The 18,275-nt window shown below is 51.7% G+C and overlaps 2 protein-coding genes across 6 annotated transcripts; one reads left to right on the top strand and one right to left on the bottom strand.

The window, feature by feature from the left end:
* Positions 1-63: 63 nt before the first annotated feature.
* Positions 64-4,117, bottom strand: PQBP1 (polyglutamine binding protein 1). 4 transcript variants are annotated; one of them, XM_026513384.4, is made up of 7 exons: positions 3,751-4,117; positions 3,238-3,322; positions 1,621-1,732; positions 1,246-1,358; positions 765-1,049; positions 466-529; positions 64-279 (listed from the first exon to the last, which is right to left on the bottom strand). In XM_026513384.4, exons 2-7 carry the CDS (start codon positions 3,302-3,304, stop codon positions 123-125), a joined length of 798 nt encoding a protein of 265 aa, XP_026369169.1. In that variant the 5' UTR covers positions 3,305-3,322; positions 3,751-4,117; the 3' UTR covers positions 64-122. The 4 variants fall into 4 exon arrangements, with proteins under 4 accessions (XP_026369169.1, XP_057167355.1, XP_026369168.1 ...); XM_057311372.1 differs by lacking the exon at positions 3,751-4,117 and adding an exon at positions 3,449-3,617; XM_026513383.4 differs by lacking the exon at positions 3,751-4,117 and adding an exon at positions 3,453-3,616.
* On the top strand, positions 4,031-10,665 carry TIMM17B (translocase of inner mitochondrial membrane 17B). 2 transcript variants are annotated; one of them, XM_026513393.4, is made up of 6 exons: positions 4,031-4,107; positions 4,973-5,072; positions 6,055-6,118; positions 6,939-7,067; positions 7,170-7,280; positions 7,372-10,665. In XM_026513393.4, the coding sequence occupies exons 1-6, from the start codon at positions 4,082-4,084 to the stop codon at positions 7,458-7,460; spliced, it is 519 nt and encodes a 172-aa protein (XP_026369178.1). In that variant the 5' UTR covers positions 4,031-4,081; the 3' UTR covers positions 7,461-10,665. The 2 variants fall into 2 exon arrangements, with proteins under 2 accessions (XP_026369178.1, XP_057167360.1); XM_057311377.1 differs by lacking the exon at positions 4,031-4,107 and adding an exon at positions 4,205-4,313.
* The last annotated feature ends 7,610 nt before the right edge of the window (positions 10,666-18,275 follow it).

The following is an 18,275-nucleotide window of genomic DNA, read 5'->3' as shown; positions in this document are numbered from 1 at the left end:
TTGCTGGCTTGGGTTGGGAAGCCTCAAAAGTGCATGGGAAGGAAGCACTCAGGCCTCATGGGCACGATCCAACGAAAAGCTTTTATTAAAAACCCCTGGTGGCGGTGGGGTGGCAGGGAGGCTCAGTCTTGTTGCTTGGTTCGGGAGGCCTCGGCGTTGGCCCGGAGCACAGCCCCCGGGGACGGGTAGGGGCGCTGCTGGAAGAGGGGCCCCGCTGCTGTCGTGTCTGCGCCTGTCTTGGCCTCATTCCGCTTGGGGAGTCCTGTTGACCATGTGCCCCTGGGGGTGATGGCAGTTAGGAAATAGGGTCAGGAGTTGGGAATATGGGATGTGGTAGGCACTACCCACTCCCCCCCACTCCCACTCCAAGTGACAAATGGGGGAAGGAGATAGGAAAAAAGGAACGGTCATCAGCACAAGGGAGTCATGAGGAAAGAGAAGGGCTCATGAGGGGTTCTCATTTACCGGGGTGCATCCGAGTATGAGCTGGGGTCCATGGGGTCTAACTCTTCATCCTTCCGGCTTGCCACTGAGGAAACAGGTGGCAGAGTGAGGTCCTCGGTAGAGGCACAAGGAGCCCCTGATCACCACGCTTCCCGCATCCCAAGAAGAAATGGAGTGCATGGCTGCTGTGGTCCGCAGCACCTTGTCCCAGGCCCCAGGTTCAGGCGATCACGTGAGCAAAGTGAGGGCCTCCCTTAACGTGGCTCACCCGTGGCGCCTCACCTGCCTTACCTGAGTCCTGGCCCTGCTGCTCAGCTTACCCTTCTTGCTCTTGGGGTAGGGAGCCAGCTCCTCCCGGCGATGATGGCGCCGTTCTTTGCTCTCTTCCCGGTCCGACTTGTCATACCCGCGGTCCCGATCCCGATCCCTGTCGCGCTCTCTCTCTCTGTCCACTTTGTCATAACCACGCTCCCGGTCTCTGTCCGACTTCTCATGGCCCCGGTCCGACTTCTCGTGGCCCCGGTCCGACTTCTCATGGCCCCGGTCCGACTTCTCGTGGCCCCGGTCCGACTTCTCGTGGCCCCGGTCCAACTTCTCCTCAGCATCTGGGGACACAAAAGCCTTAAAGTGACCTTCCTCCTTCCATCTCAGTCCCCAGCAGCCTCCGCCTTCAAAACCGCCCCCCCCCCCGCCTGGGGTTGGACCTGCCTGTCTCACCTGCCCCTTCCCGATCCACTATCGTTTACCTGACCCCTGAGAACTACAGAATCACTTGAGGTGCCCTTGGATCTGCCAACTCACCTGCATTACTGGTCCTGAGCTTCTTGGCAGATTTGGTAACGACGGAGTTGGGGTCGTGTGGGGAGAGCCAGGACACAAGATCTGTGTCCACATTCCAGTAGTAAGGGAGCCCGCTGCGGGGCAGTGGGAGGGAAGGAGGGAGGCGGGGAGGGAGAGAGGGGGGGAGGGAGGGAGGGGGGAGGGGGAGAGAAGAGGAGGGAAAGAGTGTCAGCACAGATGTCCTCTCCTTGTAGCTTCAACTCCCGTCTCCCCAGTCTCTACCAATACCTGCCCCATGTCAGATCTCTTCCCTGTGTTCCCCATTTACCCCAAGGCCAGGGACAGCACAGGAAAGGTGAAGTCAGACGTCAGCTCCCCCCAGGTCCCCAGGCTCACCAGGAAGGGTCAAACACCTTGTACCAGCTTGGTGGCAGGCCCTCCAACCGGGTGGCCTCATAGTCCACAGGGTCGTCATCGTAGTCCTCAGCAATGATTTCTTCCTCTGGTTCTGGCAGAATAGCAGGATGGAGGAAAGCAGTAAGGACCAGAGGGGTTCTCACCCTATAGTCAAGAGCCTGGAGAGACTCAGATTCACATGGACCACGTGTGTGTCTGTGTGTGCACCCGGTCTCACCTGCTGTGGCGAATATCACATTCCAAATCCAAGTGTCTGAAGATCAGGGGATGTGCCAAAAAACTTACCTAAATCTGTTCTGTTTCTGGGTTCGGATAAGATCTGAGATTTGATACTGTTACCCACACCTATCTGGTTTCAGAATTTAGACAAGGATTCATCAAAACAAATGTATCCTCCAGTTCCTGAGTTTAGGAAGCATGTGACACCATGCTATCCCAATCTATTTGGATAAAACGAGTTTGAACAGTAAGGGGTTTATCTGAAAATATGTCCAAATCTATTCAGCTCCCAAGCTTAGCAAATACAGTGTTTCTGATTCTGTATATTGAGCAGCAAGTCTGGATGGCAGCGGATATATCCAAACACTGCTCTGAATCCATTTAGTTCCTAGGCCTGACACACAGCAGGCCTGCAGCAGCTGTCAGTGACTACTGGTAAAATAAGAGGTGTATGTTGTCAGCTCGGTACATGATGACCCTCAGCAGGCCTACCACAGATTTCAGCTGTGGATAGAACTAACAATGAAATGTATATGTCAGCAACAGCACACTGCCCATCGTCATGCAATAGGCCCAAAGTAGCTGTCGGCTATAATCATCAGTATTGTTAGTAACATGTATATACCATCAGCGCTCAATAGGCTTAAAATAAATTATCGATGATCATTATCAGTATTATTAACCACAAGATCTATGCGTGGCACAGAGTAGCTTGTGACAGATGGCATTTATCAATAAGGTGAAAATAAGATGTACTTTCCAGTGCCTAGTAGCCCAAAACAGACGCAAAAAAAAAAAAAAAAGACTTCAGGTTTTACTATTACTGACAATGAGGTGTGAATATTAGCAGGAGCAGCCAGTAGGCATAAATGATAGAGCCTATCATTATTTTCTACCATTAGCCATAATGTGTATGCCAAGCACTTAAGTGCAAAATACATGTCAGCTATTGATACGGTGAACGGTAAGGCATAGACCACCAGCATCGTGCCTGGCACCACAGGTCTAAAATAATGTAATCAAAAGAGTAAAGAACAAAGTATCAGCATCCTGCTACCGTCTACGAAAGATGTAAGCGATCCTTACCGTAGGATACTTTGTAATCACTTTCACGGATTGCTTGATGGATGGCACGAGGCATATAATAGGCCCCTCAAAAGGCATTAGCTGTCAATATTAAGCACGAAGTATGTATTCCCCACCCCCACCCCCGCCCGCGGTAGGAATGGATGTCAGGAAGCCATATTGTTAACGATGCCCGCCGCCCCACTGATTGGTGTGCAATAGGCCCATGCTAGCTATGGAGCAGCGACATCAACAACGAAGTGCCTGTCAAGCCTGGCATATGGTAGGCCCATCTGCTTTTAGCTAGCTCACCGGGCTCCAGATGTTTGAGAATGCCTCTCTTGGCCAAGCGGGTCTGCAGCGCAACAGGCAGCGGCATAGTGGATAGCAGACAGACCTAGAGACGGACGGATGGACAGGCACACGCACACAAAAAAAAAACCCACCTCAGATGAGGATTCAAATCCCGATTCTAAAATCAAGCGCCTCCTCCCAGCATATACTAATCTGGACCCCCACTTACCCACCTGCACCAATAGAGGGCTGGATGGAACCTATGCGCGAAAAGGTGGAAGATTGGTGCAATGCCACCCAAACTCCCACCAACCCCTGCCTCGAGGCTGGGTGTTCAGGACCCAGTTCCCCTCCCAGGCCCAGGCTCCGCCCACCGCCGAAGGGGCCCAGCTCAGTTCCCCCGCGCCCCAGGAATGGGCTCACCCAACGTCCCCCAAAGACTGCTGGGTGGGAGGAACCAAAGCGCTGGGACGGGGGAGCAGAGTGCAGCAGCTCCTCCAGCTGCAAAAAATGCACCCACCCCGACATTACCAGTGCAATCGCGTGAGTAGTGGAAGGCTGTCAGACCGGCCGCCTCTCTCTTGTCGCGGCTAGGATCACCAGCACCACACGCCTGCCTTCTCCCAAAGCACGGAATGAGGTCCTCCCTCCCCGAGGCTTGAAGTAACTGGGCGACGCTGAGGCTGCGGTACAGATGACGCAAACCTGGCTGGCCAATGAGAGCGCGGCCCTGGCCTGACAGGCGGGAAGCGACCCAATCGCTGGCCTGGAATAGGTGGAGCGCTCGAGCGCCTGTGTGCGTTTACAGTGGGGGCGTGGCCGGCCGGGGTTTAGGCAGACTGCGCGGCCGGACGCCGGCGCCATGGAGGAGTACGCTCGGGAGCCTTGGTACGGCGATGGGCACAGGCCCCGGGACTGTTGCTGCGGCGCCACGGCCAGCTGTGGGAGGCGGGCGGGGGAGGCGCCGGCCACACCGCGCCACATCCCAGACTCGGGAGACCGTTAGACATTTGTGGTCTCCTTCCGCTCCCCTCCGCTTCGTTCCTCTCAGTCGGGTTCCGTTAAGAGGTGCCGCTGCCGTGTGCCTGGAGAAGGTGCGGTGCAGGACCAACCACTCCCAAGTTTCCCCTGACTCCGTATCTCCCCAGTCCCTCTTTGTTAACCGAAAGCTACACGCTGGCCGAATCCATTCCAGCCGGGGGGTGGTGGCGGTTGTCGAGCGGAAATCCCCAGGGTTACCACGCGTGGCTTTTCCCAGGTCGCTTTAGTGAATGGGGTGGGGCCTGGGTGAGCCTATTGTGGACGAGCTGGATCCTCCCCACCCTCTGCTCTTGGTTTTTCCCAATTGGGGCCGGTTAAAAAAGAGGGAAGAGGGCGGGGGTTTGGTCGGACGTGCTCATTGTCGGAGATGGGGGTGCGACCCCGTCCTGCTTTAATAACAGTACTAGCAAATTAACACTTTCACAGCGCTGATCTAAACTTGCCAACTCCGCATGTATCAGTTCATTGAATCTTTGGTAGTAGGAAAGCAGTTGGCGGATTCCTTGGTTGGCTGCGAGGGAAGGGGCGGACAGGGTAAAGACTAATGCTTTTCCCCTCTTGCACCATTTCTTAAAGAAATGAGGGGGAAAGTAATATCTGAAATGCTGTTTCCCATTCGAGTGATTTGGCTTCTCCCAGTTGGAAAGAGTCCATGCAACATGGCGGGGGAAGAGGGGCTCACTTAACCCCACCCTCCCCTTCCGGCTTGCAGCCCATGGCGAATTGTGGACGATTGCGGTGGAGCCTTCACTATGGGTGTCATCGGCGGTGGAGTGTTCCAGGCCATCAAGGGCTTCCGCAACGCCCCTGTTGTGAGTCATGGCTTTCCCTGGGTGGTGCGGGGGTCCTGCCCTGCCCACACGGGATACTGCGCTGAAAACTGCTTGGAGCTGCTTTGACTTACTCATTCTGGTGCCTGCTAGCCTACTATGTGTCAGGCCTGGCTCCAGGATCTGTGGTTTGGGGAGAACTGCAAACATGGCCTTGTGTCCCTCGCCCCTACCACCCAGCTGGAGCTCCTCTGTGGAAATGCCATGCTGTCAAAACCGTCCTTACCAAATCCTAAATGTATGTGCAAAGCCAGAGGGATTTTCCCCAGAGGCAGGTTACCTGGATACAGGGAAGTGACAGGAGTTTAACCGGCAGGAGTACAGCCTAAGAAAATGCTTTTAATGTAACCTAATCAATTTTCTGTCTCTCTCTCTCTGCCCACCCTCTTCCAAGATCTTATCAAACGTCATGGCTTTAAATGCCATCCATTTGCCAAGGTCTCTGCAATTTATATATCTAGTCCTGTCCCTCCCCTCAACTCCCTGGAACTCTTCCCTGGATCTTTGCCCAGATTTCCTGTTCTCATCTTCAAGGTCTCAGCAAAAATGCCGCCTCCTTTAGAGTCCCAGTCATTATCATGTCTCTTGATGCTATTTCCTCCAAGATCTGTATTGCTGCGTGAAGCTATCTTGTTGATCTGTACCTCTGCTGGGGATCTGTGTCTCCCACTGTAATGTGAGCTCTGAGGGCAGAGGCTAGGCCTGTCTCATTCACCATCCCTGCATCACAGCATGGTGCCTGGCACACAGGTGCTAGTAATCATTGAGTGAATGAGAACTTCTCATCCTACAGCCGAGAACACCCATGTTAGTGTGCTCCCCAGCCTCCAGGTTCTTGGCCCCTGCTTCATGTCTGTACTCCTGATACCCCTGACCCATCGTGGTCCCTGTCTTAAGAGATAGAAACCCTGTGTGCCAGGGGCCTCATTCCTGTTCTGACTCCCTGCCTCCTCATTTTTCCCAGGGGATTCGGCACCGATTGAGAGGTAGTGTCAACGCTGTGAGGATCCGAGCCCCCCAGATTGGAGGTGAGAGGCTTGGAGAGACCTAGAAGTTGGGATGCAGAGTTGGGGGTGGTCACTCCTGTGGTTCTAGACTGCAAATTGAGGGGTCCACATTCCAGCCCCAGCTCTGCCTGGGACTTCCAGGACAGTGATATTTCCCAATAATTTAATATGGAGGGGCAGGAATGTGGATTCCCAAGTTTAAATCCAGGCCCCGGATCTTCCCCGATGCATGACTTGAGTTCGTGGCTTCACCTCTCCAAACCTCATCAGTAACATGGGGATGATGATAGCAATAACCACCGAAATTGTTTTGTAAGTTATGTCATTACGTCATTTACAGAGGACTGACTGAGTGCTGGTTGCTCTGCTAAGCACTTTAATAATATTAACAAGTTTAAGACTTCAGAAGTCAAATAATATTCAGTGCCTAGCACAGGTCCTGGCACACAGCAAAGCCTCAGTAAACACTTTAACTCTCATAGTGTTAACCAACTTTCATAACCTGTTTTCGTCTCCCTTAAACCAAGATCAGAAGTCCAGCTCGGTGTGATGGTTAGGAAGATCAGAGTTGCTCTGTTAAAAGCTACACAGAAGATAAATCTGCTTGTAAACACTTGTCAGACCCCTACAGGGGTGAGGGGAATGCCGGTGGCAGTTAGAGATCACTTGACAAATGAGCAGCCACAGGGGCAGTCCGGGAATATCCCCCAGGAATTTTCTTTCTGCCTTTGTGTCTGCGTTTTTCTCCCCAGAGCGTTCTGGCCTTGGAAGGCCCCAGACCCTGAGCTGTGGCTTTTTGGGATTCCTCAGGAACACTGATTCACCCTCGGTCTCCCTGCAGGTAGCTTCGCGGTGTGGGGGGGCCTGTTCTCCACCATCGACTGTGGCCTAGTGCGCCTGCGGGGCAAAGAAGATCCCTGGAACTCCATCACCAGTGGAGCATTGACCGGGGCTGTGCTGGCAGCCCGCAGTGAGTGCCCCGGGCCCCCGGCCCCCAGCCCCTAGCCCCCAGCCCCTTCCGCCCTGTTCTGCCTGCCCTCACCTCTTTCTCCCTCCCTCTTCACTCTCCCAGGTGGCCCATTGGCCATGGTGGGCTCAGCAATGATGGGGGGCATCCTCTTGGCCCTTATAGAGGGTGTTGGCATCCTCCTTACTCGCTACACTGCCCAGCAGTTCCGCAATGGTGAGTACCTGGCAGATGCTGGTTAGGGAGAGGTGTGAAACGCTCTGCCTATGTGTCGCCTCTCACCCTTACCTGATTCTTTCCTCTCCAGCACCCCCGTTCCTGGAGGACCCCAGCCAGCTGCCCCCTAAGGAGGGTACCCCAGCCCCAGGCTATCCCAGCTATCAGCAGTACCACTAAGGAAGTGACTGCCTGTCATCACCACCGTGGGAGCTCCTCCTCCGTTCCCTCCCCGATGATCTACCTCGAAGGGAGGGCTGGCTCCCAGTTGGCCCTGGGACCCTCCAGAGAGGGCCTCTACTCTGCTCCCTTGTCCCAGGGTGGGGGGTGGGGCATCCCAGCTGCCCTGATGGATGGGTCCCCTTCTCTCTCAGGGCACCCCAACCCCAAATTCACATGTAACAAGTTCTCACCCCAGCCCCTTTTCCTGGCGCCCTGATGAGTATTTAAAGCCAGTTTTGAAATGCCTGTGTTTGTACTCCTTGAGCCATGCGTGGGAGCCCCTCCTTAGAACCAGGGACAGAGCCCTCCTCGGGGACTCAGAAGCCCTAGGATTTGGAGCCCCACAGAGAGTGGGCTCTAGTAAATGTGGGATGAATGAGCAGGAGGGGAAATGAATCAAGATGCAAATAGGTACATGAATAAGGGTGTGCGGGGGCCAAGTGATGAATCGTAGGCAGACAGAGGAACAGGCTTGGGAAAGAAGTGAGCGAACAGAAGGATTACTGGGGTGGGGAAGGGAGGGTAGTTCTGCACCTTGCACCCCTGACCCCCTCCCATGCCCCCATTGCCAAGGCTGGGAAATCTGACCTCACAGTGAATTCTGGCTTTCTGGATCCCAGTCACCCCATTTGCGAATGTCCTCTCCCTGTGTGTGGCCTCACCATGGACCGGGGGTGGAAGTAGGGCTCAGAAGGATCCAGCTTTCTTGAGGAAGATGCCCTGTGTCGGTCTCCTCTTCGGTACCACAGAGCTGTTTCTCCGTGATGTTCAGCATTGCAATTCTTTTAAGGGCAACCATAAATAACCAGAAAGGAGTTTTCATACTGGGGTGGGGGCGTGATGGGAAAGAGATTTTCCTGGAGGGACATTGGCCCCAAATGCTGTCTCTTCCATGCAAACCCCTACATTATGGGGCCAACGCTGTCACTACTGGGGTGCAGATGGCCTGCCGGGTGACCTAAGAACTCTTTTTGTGCAAGCCTTTACAAAGAGGTGATGTCTTTAGACAAAATTGCTTCCTGGGGGTAAAAATACAGAGTCCTTGACCTCCCAACAGCCTCGACACCTCCGTGGTGGGAGAACTAAGACACGGCTTGCTTGCGTGCCTTGCTGCCAGGCAGTGGGCAGCTGCCTCAGTGGAGACTCCAGGGAAGCAAGGTGGGGGAGGGCTTCCGGCACTGTGCGCACAGCCCTCGCAGGGCCCCGGCCCGGCCTCAAGTGGAGCTCCAGGGGCACGTCGGTTTAGGGCCCAGGGTCTCCCAGACTGTGATCCTTTCTGGGCCACTTCTGTTGCAAGACCCCTTCTTCACTACCAGGCTCCATTGCCCCCCTCCCCCTGCCCCCCATATTTCAGGCCCCATCCTGCTCCTATCAAACACCTCCCTGCCAGCGCCTCCCAGCCTGCCCATGCACCAGTCCGCAGGCTCCACGCCACGCAGGCGGCTGTGGTACCCACAGTCCTGTATGTGCGGGCCCCGGCCCCCTCCTGTCTCTCCTCCCTGTCCTCTAAGGATCCTGCAGGCCCTACCGCTTTTATCTATCAACTCCGGCTCCTCTGAGGCCACGACCCTACTGTATCTCCCTGGTCCCCTCCAAATGGGCTAGGCTCGTACAGGCCCCTTCCATCTGCAGCTTCCCGGCCCTCCCCAGCCTCTAGACCGAACCTCTGCCGGCTTCAGGCCCCGCCCCCTCCCGCTCCTGAAGGTTCCACCCCCGCAGATGCACCCAAACCCGAGGGCCCTCCGCCCCCCAGGACCCCGTTCACTGTCTCTGGTCCCGGGAGGCCTGGGACGCGCGGGGCCTTGGCGCGGTTCATGGCAACCTTCAGGCCCTCGAGCTCTGGCTCCTCGGGCTGCTGGTTCAGGGGGCGGGGCCGGTGTCGGGGTGAATAGCCAGCGACCCGGCTCAGCAACCAAGGCTCGCGGCTTCGGGTGAGAGGTGTCCAGCCTCCGTGGAGGGCCTGGCGCCCGGAGTCGCCCAGGTCCCGGGAGCTGGAGCCGGGGCACGGGGGAGCAGTCAGGTCGGGTCTGAGCCCGCAGGCAGCTTCTCAGCCAAAGAAGGAAATGCGGGGTCAGACCCCAGGCAGTTTCCATCGGGAGGGACTACGGAGACCGGGAGAGGCGGGAGTGAGACGGAAACAGAGAAATAGAAGCCCAGAGACAAACCCAAAGGGAGATGGAGACTTAGGAAGAGCTGGAGGCAGAAAGAGACAAGAGATTCATGAAAAGAGACAGAAACGAGAAGCTGTGTGAGAGTCAGAAATGCAGGTGGGGGGACGCCTGGGAGGCTCAGTCAGTGAAGCGTCTGCCTTCGGCTCAGGTCGTGATCCAAGGGTCCTGGGATCGAGTCCCACAACCGGCTCCCTGCTCAGCGTGGTGCCTGCTTCTCCCCCTTCTCCCTCTGCCCCCCCCCCGACTCGTGCTTGCTCCCTTTTTCGTGCTCGCTCTTCCTCAAATAAATAAATAAAATATTTTTTAAAAAGAGAGGGAAGAAAAAAGAAAAAAATGCAGGTGGGGACGTGGGAAGACCCTCAGTGTCAGATGGAGGCACCCGCAGGGACGGCCAGGGGGCACAGTAGTCCTGAGCTGGGCTGAAGGACCCGGCCTGCATCCTTTCTCCCTCTGGCTGTCTCTCTCACTCTCATCTCTGATTCAATCCCACCTGCTTCCCACCAGGATTTTGTGCCTCTCCCTCCGGTTCTTCCTTCCCCCACCCCCTGAGCCCCAAGTTGGCCTCCATCTGTCTTGATCTGTCTCTCAGCCCTCCTTCCCCATTTCTCTCCTTCAGTCTCCCTGTCTGGTGGCTGGCACACTCCCTGGGGCACCTGGGTTTGCCATCCAGCGATGTGCGTGGGGCAGGTGGGTGGGGAAATATCTGGTGGACAAGGAGGGTTAGTGAGATGGAAAGGATCAGGGAAGTATGATGGGGTCCAGCCCTGACAGTGGGATGGGGAATCACTGCCTCGGGCAGAGACCCTGGCAGGCCGGGAAGAGAGACACGGGAAAATTAGACGCAGAGAGAGAATAGAAGGAATTGGGACAGAGCCCAAGAGAGGGACCAAGACAAAGTGAAGCCAGAGTTTACAGAGATATCAAAAGAGAGACAGAGATGCAGAGAAAGAGATGCCAAGAAAGCGAAAAGAAACGGTAGGACAAGTGAAAAAGATGGGAAAAGAAAATGTAAGAAGGGAGATAGACATGAAAATTGGGAGAGTCAGAGAGACAGTGTGGGTGGGGGAGAGAAATGGGCAGACAGAGTGAGAACAAAGAAGTGAGAGAAAGCAGAGAGAGGGAGAGAGAAAGCAAGAGAGACATGAGAGTTGGACACACGTACCTTCTTACCCTGCATTTGGGGGTTGCTGGTCTGAGTGTTCTTACTTCCTTTGTTTTCTTAGTGGCAGCTGGAGAACAGGGTCTGACTGGGCAGGGCAGCTCCGCCAGCCCCAGGTCAGCACCCCAGGTCATCGAAGTGGGTGGGAGGAGGGCAGCCTCCCCTGGGGATACACCTTTTGAGAGCAATGTTCTGATGTTGTTGAGGATGGCGTCAAGGAGCCCATTTGGGGCCAACCTCCGCAGCTGACCGATGGGAGCCATCTCTGGGGAATCCACAGTGTCATCAGAATATAGCATGTGGAAGAGGAAGGATGTGCCAGTGATCCCTTCTGAGGGGACAGAGGAAACTTCCTTTTGTTACCCTCCAAGGCACGAAGAGGTAAAGCAGCTCGCCCATGGCTATGCTGCCTGAAAGTGGCGAAGTTGGCATTTTTATCCTTATTTATAGTGGTTAGAGTTGTGTTTCGCACCATAATTTCTGACACATTATCAGTCAGCATTACAGGTGCCCTTTGAATATTTTCACAGGCCAACGCAACAATTTCTGAGCCCCCTTTGTTAAAGTAATAATCTCAAGGACTGACTTTGTGGGGATCAGGTTGGCAGCAACGTTGGGCATTCACACAGGCATCTTGTGAGATGGTCATGTGCATTCAGTTTGAGAACCTTCATCAGATCAGACCCTTCTAACGTGTACTTTTTGTATGGATATCTCACTAAAGAGGTAAATACGAGCTAGAGCCACATGTATCAACATGGATCATTCTCGAGCTTGCAGTATGACACAGAAGAAAGGCCAAGACTGCTGTGTAGAGTAGAGTACGGTATTTGTAATAAACACATACAAACAATATATGAAGTTCATGGATCCCTAATCACATAAGGAATGAATAAAAAGATGCAAGGCAGGGGCGCCTGGGTGGCACAGCGGTTGAGCATCTGCCTTCGGCTCAGGGCGTGATCCCGGCGTTCTGGGATCGAGCCCCACATCAGGCTCCTCTGCTGTGAGCCTGCTTCTTCCTCTCCCACTCCCCTTGCTTGTGTTCCCTCTCTCGCTGGCTGTCTCTATCTCTGTCAAATAAATAAATAAAATCTTTAAAAAAAAGATTATTGTCCATTTGAAGATATTTCATAATTTAGGAGATGAAAAAAGAATCCTACTTGTGTTAAATTGACTATATAGATTAATTTGGGGACCCATTTCTCCAGTGTTGTTTCTTCATGCCTGGAACACAACATCTTGTTCCATTCATTCAGGCCACTTATTCTTTTCTTCAGTAAAAATGTGTGGAGCTCATACTTTTCTTGCTCAAGGTAATCACAGGAAGTTGATGGATTTTCTTACCATGATGAACAATGTCCTTTTCTATTACATTAAAAAACTTTTTTAAGTGTCTGTAAAGGAAGGCTATTGAATTTCACATTCAGTCTTGTTTCTGGCCACTTTGCTCACTTTTCTTATTAGGTCTAAAAGTTTTGGATGCTTTTCTTGGATTTAAAAAATATATGTTTATTAATTTTAGAGACAGCACGAGCGGGAAGGGCAGAGGGAGAGGGAGAGAGGCTATCAAGCAGACTCTGCACTGAGCACAGAACCCAACTCGGGCCTGGATCTCATGACCCTGACATCATGACCTGAGCAGAAACCAAGAGTCCGATGCTCAACCGACTGAGTCACTCAGGCGCCCCGGTTCTCTTGGATTTTTTTTAAGTAAATAATGTCCTCGGACTTCAGCCAAAGACCACCAGGAACACACCAGTGATTCAACAAAGCTGGGTGTATTAGCTCATTGCATCGAGGGAGAATACACACCAAGAATCCTGGGGCATCTCAGTTAAGGAAAGACATTACGGCATTTGGGTTTGTGTTAGATGTGTTTGTGTTGAACCCCTGACGTGACCAGGGCTGCGCCGTGGCTTTGAAGACTCTGGACAGGATCCATACGCCAAACGTACCACCAGTAGTTACCAAACACAAGACGATGATGAGTCTTCAGAATAAGCCTCGGAGACCGGGGCCTAGATGACCACGCTCAGGCCATGGAAACATGTCCCAAAGTCCAGGTGGTGTCTGGAGAGCCAGGAGGCTTTTTCTTTTAGTCTCATAAGGAAGTTCTTTACCTGACCTGTAGTATTTCTACAAGTTCTGCAAGAAGTGTTCCCTGAAGCATCATCTCCCCCTTTCCCTTCTCCTTCACTAGCCAAGAAGAAATCCGAGGTTATGAGATGGCTCGTGACAGTTCTGGCTAACTGGTTAGTTGGGCTTCTAGAGTAGAAATGGTGTCGTGTGTGACATCTGCTAAGGTCAGAGACGAGTTCGGGACCACCTTTCCAATTCTACTTTCTCCACTGTGGGAACAGCACCCGCCATGAAGAAGGAGCCAGCTGTGTTTTTTGTTTTGTTTGGTTTTTTTTAAGATTTTATTTATGAGAGAGAGAGAGCACACAAGCGGGGGAGCAGCAGGCAGAGGGAGAGGGAGAAGCGTGCTCCGCGCCAAGTAGGGAACCCGACGCGGAACTCGATCCCAGGACCCCGGGATCACGACCTGAGCCGAAGGCAGATGCTTCACCGACTGAGCCACCCAGGCGCCGCGAGCGCGCTGTTTCTGCTGGCAGTTCCGAGGAGCTTTCGCTTGCCTCATTGGATGGCCTCAGGGAAACATGGTCCACAGGAGGGTGGTAGTTTTAAGTATCTGAATGTCTGAAACACTTACCCCAAATAGGTTGAGGCCGTGCTGCAGCCAGCAGGTGGAAGCGGGGCCTCTGCTTCAGTAGAGGCTAAGTACCCTCGTGGAGCACACACTGTATTGAGAATATCTGTATCACTTATTTCAGCAGGGAAAAGGCAATTTATAGCCCTCTAGAGGGGAAAATTCTAGAGCGGCATTAACCAGTAGCAGCGAAACAGCCTAGAATGTTTCTAAGAACAAAAGATTCCAACCCCCGTTCCTCATGGTTTTAGGGCTTTTGCTGATAGGGTTGTCATGACCTCAGCAGAAGCATTCTGTGAGGCCAGTGTCCAATTTTTACAAGATCAAGGTTTGGGATTAATTTTTTTTGAGGGAAATGTTAGTACAAGAAGGGACCCATAAAAAAAAAAGAAAGCTACCTTCAGAGGTATTTAAAAGAACAGCTATGAAATTTTGGTCAGGTGGATGAGTGTGTGTGTGTGTGTGCGCGCGCGCGGTTGAGAGAGAGAGAAATCAAATTCAGAATAGCAGCCATGGTCTGAGAAAACACCCAAGAGGGTTTTGTTTTTTCCTTAAGTGCCAGAGGGAGACCATAGGAGGTCAAAAGTAACAGGGTGAAATTAACAGATCTGGGGAAGTGGGTGGGGGGATAGGGTAACAGGGTGATGGGCATTAGGGGGGGTACTTGATGGAACAAGCACTGGGTGTGATATGCAACTGATGAATCACTAAACTCTACCTCTGAAACTAATAGTACACTATATGTTAATTGTTTTTTAAATATTTTATTTATTTATTTATTTATTTATTTATTTATTTATTCAAAAGAGAGAGAGACAGCAAGAGAGTGAGAGAGGGAACACAAGCAGGGGCAGTGGGAGAGGGAGAAGCAGGTTTCCCACTGAGCAGGGAGCCCTAAGTGGGGCTCGACCCCAGGACCCTGGGATCATGACCTGAGCCAAAGGCAGACACTCAACCGACTGAGTCACCCAGGCGCCCCACACTATATGTTAATTAAATTGAATTTAAATTTTTAAAAAAGTAAGGGAGATCATACTGAAAGATATTTTAGTTGGTTACCAGAGGGTATCAAGATACAGTAATAGCCAAGATTCATAGTGGGATAGGGGCGCCTGGGTGGCTCAGTTGGTTAAGCGTCTGCCTTCCACTCTGGTTGTGATCTCGGGCTCCTGGGATCTAACCCTGCTTTGGGCTCCCTGCTCAGTGGCGAGTCTGCTTCTCCCGCTCCCTCTGTGATCTCTCTCGCTCTCACTCTCTCTCAAAGAAATAAATTAAAATCTAAAAAAAAAAAAAGAGTCATAGTGGGATAAAAAGAAAAAAAGGGGTGCTGCTGTAGACTCAGAAAATTAATCTTGTCATCTTAGGGAGAACCTCTGCACCTCTCAGGTCACTGGCTTCCAGAGAATTCCTAAGAATCCTGCTTGATGCCTATTAATGTCTTTTTCAAGCAGTTCGAAGGCAGTGTTCCCTTTGATCATGCAGGCTTTGTTTAGGTGGGTATTTGTTTATTTTTTAAGTAATCTCCACACCCAGTGTGGAGCTGGAACTCAGGAGATTAAAAGAGATGCTCGCTCCACCTACTGAGCCAGTCAGGCACCCCCTAGGTGGGTATTTTGTAAATGCAGCTCAAACCTATTGGGGGAGACATCTGGAGGCCTCACAGGAGTCTCTAGAAGTATGAAGTCACATTGGCCTGTGATAGGGTAGAATCTAGTGTTTAAAGTGAAATTACAAAACACGTGAGGTGGTCTGTTATTAGCTCAGAAGTAAACCAGAGATGGTCCCCAGAGGGGTGAGATCTTGTTGCCATCAAGGCTAATGGCAAACTTCAGTCCCTGGAAGTTTAAGGGTTTCTCAGAAGTGTTTCGATTTTTTAAAAAGATTTCATTTATTTATTTGAGAGAGAGAGCACAAGTTGGGGGGGAGAGACAAAGGGAGAGGGACAAGCAGACTCCCCGCTGAGCACAAAGCCAGACACCGGAACTCGATCCCAGGACCCTGGGATCATGACCTGAGCTGAAGTCAGACCCTTAACTGACTGAGCCACCCAGGCGCCCTGATTTTTTTTGTAATTCAAGTTTAGCTGACATATACTGTTACATTAGTCTCAGGTGTACATCGTAATTCAGAGTGATTCATCAACTCTTTATGTTAGGCTATGCTGACCACACATATAGCTACCCTGTGTCACCATACGGCACCATTACAATACCATTGACTGTGTTCCCTGTGCTGTGCCTTTCATCCCCGAGACCGATTCATTCCATAACTGGAAGCCAGTATGTCCCCCTCCCCTCTACCCCTTTGTGCCTATTCCCTCCACCCCTTCCCCTCTGGCAATCATCGGTTTGTTTCCTGTTGCTTTTAGTTTTAGAATTCCATTAAGTCTCTCTACTTTTTCTCAACATTATGGATGACGATAGCTGTAGAGTTTGTAAGTTAAAACTTTACAGAGTTTTTAGATAGCAGTTGTTTAAGTGAGTGCAATGTGTGTCCCTGTTACTGGAGAGAGAAGTTGAGACTCCCCGAGTCAAATACAAAAGCAAGCGATTTCCCCTACCCTTACAGCAAAAGCTCTCTGGCAATGAAAAGCTCAGTTCGCCTGGAGAATAAACCACAGCCAGAACATGCTCATAACCCATTTGGAGGTGTTCAAAGGGGCCTCAAGTCTTGGGTTCCTATCCACGTCCTACCTTTACAGTCTTTGCCATGATTGTGTCATTGGAGGTATGACATTCGAGGGGACCATCTCAGCAAGGGCCTTAAAGTTACCCCATCAGTGTTGGATCAGTATCAAGGCCAATTTATGTCTGCTATTGTGGCTAAGACCATGAAGCAGCTTTGCTACCTTCCATTCTCCTTACGGCGACGTCAAGTAGCAGCGAGCTGTGTAGAAATCTCCTTCACTTGTTCATTTTGATAAGGGTTCCTGAAGTGGCTTCCGATGAGCATGAAATTATCACTGTAAGGGGCCCCCGGGTGGCTCAGTCAGTTGGGTGTCTGCCTTTGGCTCCTTCGGCTTGGGTCATGATCCTGGGGTCCTAGGTTCAAGCCCCGCGTCGGGCTCTCTGCTCAGCGGGGAGTCTGCTTCTCCCTCTCCCTGTGCCTGCTGCCAACTCCCCAGCTTGTGTGCATGCTCTCTCTCTCAAATAGATAAATGAAATCTTTAAAAAAAAAAAAAAGAAATCATCACTGTAAAAAGCTAGCTGTGTTCCCTCTGCACGTAGAGGGGAGAACTTCTGGCTGCAGGAAAATACAATCTGACATCGACATACTCAGAGTTATTATAGGGGTGCCTGGGTGGCTCAGTTGGTTGGAGTCCAACTCTTTTTTTTTTTAATTTAATTTATTTATTTGACAGAGAGAGAGAGACAGCCAGCGAGAGAGGGGGAGTGGGAGAGGAAGAAGCAGGCTCCCAGCGGAGGAGCCTGATGTGGGGCTCGATCCTAGGACCCTGGGATCAGGCCCTGAGCTGAAGGCAGATGCTTAACGACTGAGCCACCCAGGCGCCCCAAAGAGTCCAACTCTTGATTTGGCTCAGGCCTTGATCTCATGAGTCATGGGATCGAGAGGATTCTCTCCCTCTTCCCCTCAACCCCCTCTCAAAAGGGCCCATAAAATAATAAAAATTTAAAAAGATGGGGCACCTGGGTGCCTCAGTTGGTTAGGTGGCAGGTACTTGGTTGCAGTTGGGGTCATGGTCTCGGGGTCCTGGGATGTAGCCCTGCATTGGGCTCCATGCACAGTGGGGAGTCTGCTTGGAATTCTTTCTCTTTCTCCCTCTCCCTCTGCCCCTCCCCTTCTCGTGTGCACTCTCTCTGTCTCAAATAAATAAGTAAATCTTTGAAAAATAAAAAACAGTGTTATTGCAGCTGATTTAAACTATAAATTAGGCCCTTGACAATTTTATCAAGGCATAGTATTAAAAAGTGAGCACTCCTTGGGGCACCTGGGCGGCTCAGTCAGGTAAGCAGCTGACTCTTGATTTCCACTCGGGTCATAGTCTAGGGGTTGTGGGATCAATCCCAAGTAGGGTTCCATGCTCCGAGGGGAGTCTGCTTCTCCCCCTCTGCCTCTGCCCCTCCCCCAGCTCGAGCACATGCGTGCTCTCTTTCTCAAATAAATCAATACATCTTAAAAAAAAAAAGTTGAGTGGCTCAGTCAGTTAAGTGTCCAACTCGGTTTCAGCTGGGGTTGTGATTTCAGGGTCATGGGATGACACCTGCCCCACCCCCACCCCCACATGTTCCGTGCTTGTCGAGGGGTCTTGCTTGAGATTCTTCCTCTCTCTCTCTCCCCCTCTGCTCTTCCCCCACTCGAGCTCGAGTGCGCGCTCTCTCTCTTTCTCTAAAATAAATAAATAAACAAACAAATAAATAAAATCTTAAAAGTCAGCACTCCTTAATCCCCAAATACAGAAATGAAGAGAAGGGTGTCTCCTTTGTTAAACACAATGATCCCTCTCTTAGATAGATGAAACAAACTATCTCTTCATGTGGATTTCTGCCCTTTTTAAAAATTTTTATACATTTTGTTTTTTAAGTAGGCACCACGCCCAGTGTGGAGCCCAATGCCGGGCTTCAACTCCCGACCCTGAGATCAAGACTGGAGCTGAGATCAAGAGTCGGAGGCTTAACTCACGGAGCCACCCAGGTGCCCCAGCTGCCCTTTTTGTTTTAAGGCATCCCTCAGATGAACAATCTTGTTCATGGCAGAAGTTTCCCAAAGTA

This window comes from Ursus arctos, chromosome X (genome assembly GCF_023065955.2).
Source record: "Ursus arctos isolate Adak ecotype North America chromosome X, UrsArc2.0, whole genome shotgun sequence".
In the NCBI taxonomy this organism is placed as follows: Eukaryota; Metazoa; Chordata; class Mammalia; order Carnivora; family Ursidae; genus Ursus; species Ursus arctos.
Note: the sequence above shows the minus strand (reverse complement) of the source record. Positions and strands in the feature narration are given on the sequence as shown.